This window comes from Leptodactylus fuscus, chromosome 11 (genome assembly GCF_031893055.1).
Source record: "Leptodactylus fuscus isolate aLepFus1 chromosome 11, aLepFus1.hap2, whole genome shotgun sequence".
Classification (NCBI taxonomy): Eukaryota; Metazoa; Chordata; class Amphibia; order Anura; family Leptodactylidae; genus Leptodactylus; species Leptodactylus fuscus.
In genome coordinates this window covers 62,581,964-62,589,712 of record NC_134275.1, presented here as the reverse complement: position 1 = coordinate 62,589,712, position 7,749 = coordinate 62,581,964, and the positions used below count along the sequence as shown (strand labels likewise).

General features: G+C 41.9%; 1 protein-coding gene across 2 annotated transcripts in view; it reads right to left on the bottom strand.

Annotated features, from left to right (window-relative positions):
• The window catches only part of LOC142185243 (5-hydroxytryptamine receptor 2A-like), a 394,677-nt gene that overhangs the window by 59,546 nt on the left and 327,382 nt on the right, over nucleotides 1–7,749 (bottom strand). For both annotated transcript variants that reach the window (XM_075260540.1, XM_075260541.1), the window contains one exon: nucleotides 2,131–2,739. In XM_075260540.1, coding sequence (XP_075116641.1) covers nucleotides 2,131–2,515 — 385 coding nt within the window. In that variant the 5' untranslated portion in view covers nucleotides 2,516–2,739. The remainder of the gene's footprint in view (nucleotides 1–2,130; nucleotides 2,740–7,749) is intronic.

The following is a 7,749-nucleotide window of genomic DNA, read 5'->3' as shown; positions in this document are numbered from 1 at the left end:
AATTCTATTAAAATGCTTTTATTGCCACACCATAGTTATACTTCTACAATGTCTCCTTTGTTAAGAAGCAAAGCACCTTAGCCTAGGATGAATGTGGCTCACTAGTGAATAATGTGCACCCGGCCCAGGTCTCAGCTAATAAATCATTTTCTTTAAATAAATAGATGACAGGTAGAATTATTGTACAAGCTTTTGTATCGTGGTTTGCCCACCCTGTCATCTTTAATGACTTCAAATAACTCCTCTATTCTTAAAAGCTCAAGTGCTTTAATGATAGTAACCTTGTAGGAACATTTCATAAATGATAGATGAGCTCACAGGAAATCTAAGGCACAACAAATCAATCAAAATTTGTATCAAAAAATATTTACACTGCCATTTATAAAGCTGAAGATGTCGGAGAACGGAAAATAATGGTGATTAATCAATGTGTAATGATTATATTAGTATGTACGTAGGTGCTTACTGACTAAATATTAGTTGTATAGTCACTACCCAAAGCACACAATACCTAACACTGCAGCTTAACGTTGTTAATAGTACACTGCGTATATATGAGAAGTAACAATATTTCTGACCGTTCTCAGTTATCTTAGTTTTTTAGATACTATGATGTTTCCTATAAACTACATACAGTAAGTAGAAGTCACTCTCTCTTACTCAGAAGCATCACCGGGGTCCTATAGGATGTTATGGAGGGAGAAGTAATGACCTATCTTGATAAGAATAAAACACTTAAGGTAAGATAGAAACTTCATAAGTAGCTGCAGAAGCTTCTGTCTGTCTCAGCTTCTGCTCACTTCTCGTCTATCTCTCTGATAGACTATTATACACAGTCCAGCCACATTAACGTGACCACCGCCTACTTTTGACGTCAACGTTAAATAACCAATCGCAGAAGGCATGTCATCAGCCATCTGGGTGCACTCATCATTGTGGAAGGCACGATGGATTAACACAAGTATGCATCTATCCTTGCGGATCATGTTCACCCCTACATGCAAATTGTTTTTCCTCAGGATGATGGCATCTACCAGCAGGACAATGCCATGTGTCATAAAGCTTGCAGTGTACGTGCGTGGTTCGAGAGGCACCAGGATGAACTTACCATACTCCCTTGGCCAGCAAATTCCCCGGACTTGAACCCAATCCAGAATCTGTAGGACCACCTCAATTGGGTTGCTCACGCCATGGATGCTCAACCGCGTAACCTAGTGCAAATGGTCACGGCACTGGAGTCGGCATGGCTCAACATCCCAGTGACATCATCACAACATCCCCTCTCTCCCTGCACGTCTCGTAGCAGTCCGCTCTGCCAAAGGTGGTGATTCTGGATTTTGACAAGTGGTCACATTAATGTGACTGGACTGTGTATATTGTCATACCTTTATGAGCTATAGACTGTCTTGCTTTAGTGAAACAGATTAAAAAGAGATTTTCAGAGTGAAAGTCAGTAACGGATCAAAAAGGGAGCGAGATTAGCCAGAAACACAAGATTTTCATATGCCTACTGTACAAAAGGAACATACATGGAATAAGTGAATTCCATACTAAGAATGTACAGTATAAGGGTAAGGTTACACGGTGGAAATGGTGAATTTTCCACGCGTCTAATGGGCGACTAAATGGGCCCAATCAGGCGTGAGTCCAAATCCACCTGCAAAAAATCAGTGTGAACATAACCTAAGGTGTATGAATGGCTCATTAAACCCAAAAGTAAGCTATTACATCTTCCTATGATTTTTTTTTACCTAGAATATGATGTATTTCCCAAACTTATTCTACAACTAGTGCAATGGTGTCAAACTGTAAGCTTGAAAGATCTAAACTCGTAAAATCCTTGATACTCTACTACTGTAAAATCAGACATTTCCAGCTGAGAATGAAAATATCTGTCAGCAAGGTTCCTGGTGATTGGTTTTGCTTGAGAAGACATTACCAATCACTTGAAATCCATGTATTTTCACTACTTCTACCGATCGTAGAACATCATGTTCCATTGTAAAAATCGGAGGAACGTCAATGATGGTTAATGTAGTGTATTCTAATGGTGTATAAAGAAGCTGACGTAAATGAGACTTTACAACATTACATGTCGCGGAATAGAAGAACAGAATGGTGGTTACTTACCATACAGAATTGTTATAAGGGAAACTGGCATGACTAAAATTCCCACCAGCATATCTGCCACAGCCAACGACATGAGGAAGAAGTTGGTCGCATTTTGAAGTTTCTTCTCCAAAGACACGGCCATGATGACGAGAATATTTCCTCCTATCGTTAATATGATGATGATCAAGGTCAAAAGGGCAGACCAGTTCTTCTCTAGAGACGGGTAGGTTGGCCCTTCCTCTTCGGATGCGTTCGTGGGATGCAATGTGGGCATACTCTGATTTAAAGTCACATTGCTGTTAATATGCCAGGCCATCAGTCCATTGTGTATACTGATATCTAGCGTAACGGATACTGTTGTCAGGCCGATGAACATCCCTGTGCCGCTCGCAGTACTCATCATCTGTAGATAGCTATTTTGGATTGTGCTTTAAGAAAAAAATTAATTTCTGATCGAGAAATGTGGGCAGCAATGTTAGGTATTGTTCCCTAAAGACGGAACAACAAATTTGATTTTCCATAATGTTCCAAGTCTTATTGCTTTGTAGATAGTTAGTGGATAACTGATTTTTGGCCCAAAAGGACAAATGTATCTGCAGCGTCCGCTTCATTCTCTGGTCGAGCATTCTGCAAAACACAAAGGGCGTTATTATCATTACGTGGATAGAGGTAATTATGTGATTAGAACCATTGACCACAACAATGACTGTCATCATACTTCACTCTACAGCAATCGTTACTATATTATCTGACTATAGTGTATGTAGAAATATGCCCGGAATTATTTACTTAGACTCATAATTGGGAGGTATTGAACTTTTCTGAAAGTGAATATGCAAAATGATTTTTTCTTCCATTATCATCACTCTACCAAAAAGTAAAACCAAAGCAAAAAACAATCATAGTGAAGAATTATCAGGATTTTCATAGGTTAATCCCTTTAAAGGGAGTCTCTAACCAGAACCCAGCATATCAACCCAGCCTAGCAGATAGATAGGTTAGTGCCACCAGAACCAATATATCACCACAGCCCTGAAGATAGATAGGTTAGTGTCAGCAGCAGCCAGCGTATCAACCCAGCCCTGCAGATAGAGAGGTTACTGTCACCAGAACCAGAATATCACCCAAGCCCTGCAGATAGATAGGTTAGTGTCACCAGAGCCAGCATATCACCCCAGCCCTGCAGATAGATAGGTTACTGTCACCAGAGCCAGCATATCACCCCAGCCCTGCAGATAGATAGGTTACTGTCACCAGAACCAGCATATCAACCCAGTCCTGCAGATAGATAGGTTACTGTCACCAGAACCAGTATATCACCCAAGCCCTGCAGATAGATAGGTTAGTGTCAGCAGCAGCCAGCGTATCAACCCAGCCCTGCAGATAGAGAGGTTACTGTCACCAGAACCAGAATATCACCCAAGCCCTGCAGATAGATAGGTTAGTGTCACCAGAGCCAGCATATCACCCCAGCCCTGCAGATAGATAGGTTACTGTCACCAGAGCCAGCATATCACCCCAGCCCTGCAGATAGATAGGTTACTGTCACCAGAACCAGTATATCAACCCAGTCCTGCAGATAGATAGGTTACTGTCACCAGAACCAGTATATCAACCCAGTCCTGCAGATAGATAGGTTACTGTCACAAGAACCAATATATAACCCGAGCCCTGCAGATAGGTAGGTTACTGTCACCAGGACCAGCATATCACCCCAGCCCTGCAGATAGATAGGTGTTAGGATTGTGCAGAGACTGCGGCCATGATATGGGCGTCGCTGTCTGTTCCTCTGCAAAATGCAGTGTTGCAAGGGTTAACCTGCCTTGCAACAGCCAGGCGTGGTCGACTGGTTGAGCGACATGTGTGTCAACCAATGGACGCTCGGATTGGGCAGCTGGGCTATTTGCTGGTAACCGCCCCTTGCCTATATAAGGGGGCTGGTCTGGACGCCTGGTGCTCTATGATCTCATTCCAAACCTGAAATGATGTGTGTTGTGTGTGTGCTTGGGTTCCTGCCTGAAATACTATTAGAATTGCCCTAGTTAGCAAAAGACCCCTGAGCTAGCATTTCCACAGTTAGTCAGGCAGCATGCTGCCTTGTATGTGTGGTACAACTCTGTAGGGGCCGCTAGCAATACTTCCCAGACAGGGTGACTGGGAGTGGGCTTGGCAGTAGTTGCCTGGGTGGTTGGGTGGAACTACCACACACAGGGTTTACTTGGTCTCTGGCTAGTCCTGGAGTTCAGGTTAGCCAGTTTGTTTATTTGTGCGGCTGCTCTGACTGCATGCTCTGTGAATGTTAACAGAGCGCACCTGGTCCTTTCATTTAGCTGGCAGTGACAGGAACTGTTAGTCGGTGTTCACACCAGGTTGGTTTGCAGTTAGTGGCCCAGAGGGCTCCATAGGGTTTTCATTTTAGTTGTTTTTTTAATAAACCCTGCTGACCATAACAATAGGTTACTGTCACCAGAACCAATATATAACCCCAGCCCTGCAGATAGATAGGTTAGTGTCACCAGAACCAGCATATCACCCCAGCCCTGCAGATACATAGGTTAGTGTCACCAGAACCAGCATATCACCCCAGCCCTGCAGATAGATAGGTTAGTGTCATCACCCCAGCCCTGCAGTTAGATAGGTTAGTGTCACCAGAACCAGCATATCACCCCAGTCCTGCAGATAGGTTACCATCACCAGAACCAGCATATCACCCCAGTCCTGCAGATAGATAGGTTACCATCACCAGAACCAGCATATCGCCCAGCCCTGCAGATAGCTAGGTTAGTGTCAGCAGAACCCAGCATATCAACGCAGCCCTGCAGATAGATAGGTTAGGGTCACCTGAATCAAATGTTTTTTCCCCTTGTTAATCGTAGCTTCCATTGCCGAAATATCAGCACTTTTTATCAGTCATTGCTCCAACTAGGTAAGCAGCATTGCTCTCGTTGCTCCAAAGGGCCTATTTGCATAATGACTAAACCAACAATATCTCGACAATGGAGGCACCATGTAGATGTGTGGGACTTATGTAGAGGTGGGGCCTTCACTAGCCCAAGGGGCCATCAGGGGATTTACCTGTACCCCTATAGGCCAGTCCCGGTCTCCTGGTACTGCTAATAGAGAGGAAGAGATAGATGCAAGCTACAAGGTATTTGTTCTCTCTTACATTGAGCTTATTCTCAAAACCAAACACATTTTAGAAGGTCTATAATTTATATAAAATTTTACCATTTAATTAAGTAGAATAATTATACTTTTTAATGGTATAACACCTGTTTTTTGCACTGCTGGTCCTGATTTTGTTTTCTTTGAATTCTAAGCAATGAGTACAGATGTATGTCATGCAAACCCCTAGGGCTTAATGTAGTAAATTGAGCAGAATTGATTTTCTGAATCTTATCAAGAATTTATAGAGACTACTGTATTTCCTATTAAGACAAAACCTTCCGAAAGACTTCAGTAAAATGTATTTACACATAAGTACAAATTATTTTTACAGGGACTTTATCAGGATTCGAGAAACTGTATATAAAAAATACTTTATAATAACAGCCTTCAACATTTCTTACAATTTAGGCCCATCATTGTCTCCACTATGTGACCTCTAGTCCTATAGGGCTACACAGTAACATCACCAGTTTGCCACTGCATACAACTTTACCATAAGAGAACCCATTATAAAGTGTATCGCCAATTATAAAATAACTTTCCATAAGTGAATAGTGCAGGTAAATATAAGAAACTCTGTATTATATCTTATTAAATATTCCAAAATATTGTTTTTATTTTACGAAACTAAACAAATGGAGATTCGTCTTGGACAAACTAAAATGGACATCACATTATACTCAGGGATCTCTTCAGACCCCAGAGTATAATAGGTGAAGTCCCAGGGGAGTGGAAAAAAATAAATAAAAAAAAACCCACTCATACTTACCTTCCGTTACCTTTCTTGGGCCTCCTCCAGCACTTTCATGGTCACGTGTGGTGCCCTTCTGTGAATCATCTGCCATGGTTCAGCACTGAGGCCTGTGATTGGGCCTGCAAAGTGTCATGAAGTTATGGTGCTCAGCATGCCCATGTGTCCACTGCTGCCCCAATCACAGACCTCAGCCGTGGTCCTAAGCCAATGACATCACATGAGAGTGACATATATCACCAGGAGAGAGTGGAGGTGGCCCAAACAGGTAATGAAAAGTGAGTATGAATGTTTTGTTTTTTTCTCACCTCCCCTGGGCCTCCACCTTTTATACTGTGGGATCTGAAGAGAACCCAAAGTATAATAATGGCACTTTACAGTTTGACATAACTTTGGCTATGTTTGCCTTAAAGAGCTAGTGCCTCAGAACCCTGATTGTATTATAAACTATGTTTTATAGATAGATTCCTAGGAGCCCTGACAGTGTTCTACACTATGTTTTATAGATAGGTTCCTAGGAGCCCTGACAGTGTCCTACACTATGTTTTATAGATAGGTTGCTAGGAATCCTAAGAGTATTCTACACTATGTTTTATAGATAGGTTCCTAGGAGCCCTGACAGTGTCCTACACTATGTTTTATAGATAGGTTCCTAGGAGCCCTGACAGTGTCCTACACTATGTTTTATAGATAGGTTCCTAGGAGCTCTGACAGTGTCACACACTATGTGTTATAGATAGGTTCCTAGGAGCCCTGACAGTGTCATACACTATGTATTATAGATAGGTTCCTAGGAGCCCTGACAGTGTTCTACACTAGGTTTTATAGATAGGTTGCTCGGAGTCCTAAGAGTATTCTACACTATGATTTAAGCCAACTTAAAGTGTGGTTCATACCAAACTTGTTCATCCTGAAACAAACCTGATCTGCCAAACCTGAAAACAAAACAAATCTTGAGAGATTCGCATATCTCTAATATGGAGCCCATATGAGTTGTATTCTTTATAAAATGCTGCATATAACATAATCTCCCTATAGAAATCAATGCATCATATGGATCTATATTGTATCTGTTACAGCATAATAGTAAGTATGGAAGATATAGACAAGGGTCAAGTAAAAGAAAGCATAAAACATATAATATAGACACAATACAGATATAAATGCTGAGCTAGATGTATACAAGACCTTCATATATCATATTCTGTTAGCTCCATGTATTATGATTAGAGATGAGCGAACAGTGTTCTATCGAACACATGTTCGATCGGATATCAGGGTGTTCGCCATGTTCGAATCGAATCGAACACCACGTGGTAAAGTGCGCCAAAATTCGATTCCCCTCCCACCTTCCCTGGCGCCTTTTTTGCACCAATAACAGCGCAGGGGAGGTGGGACAGGAACTACGACACTGGGGGCATTGAAAAAAATTGGAAAAAGTCATTGGCTGCCGAAATCAGGTGACCTCCATTTTAGACGAATAGTGGATTTCAAATCCGGGTCATATGAGAATGTGAACTTTGTGACTATGAGACAGGGATAGCTGTACAGGCAGGGATAGCTAGGGATAACCTTTATTTAGGGGGGAATGTTATTAAAAATAACTTTTTGGGGCTCTATCGGGTGTGTAATTGTGATTTTTGTGAGATAAACTTTTTCCCATAGGGATGCATTGGCCAGCGCTGATTGGCCGAATTCCGTACTCTGGTCAATCAGTG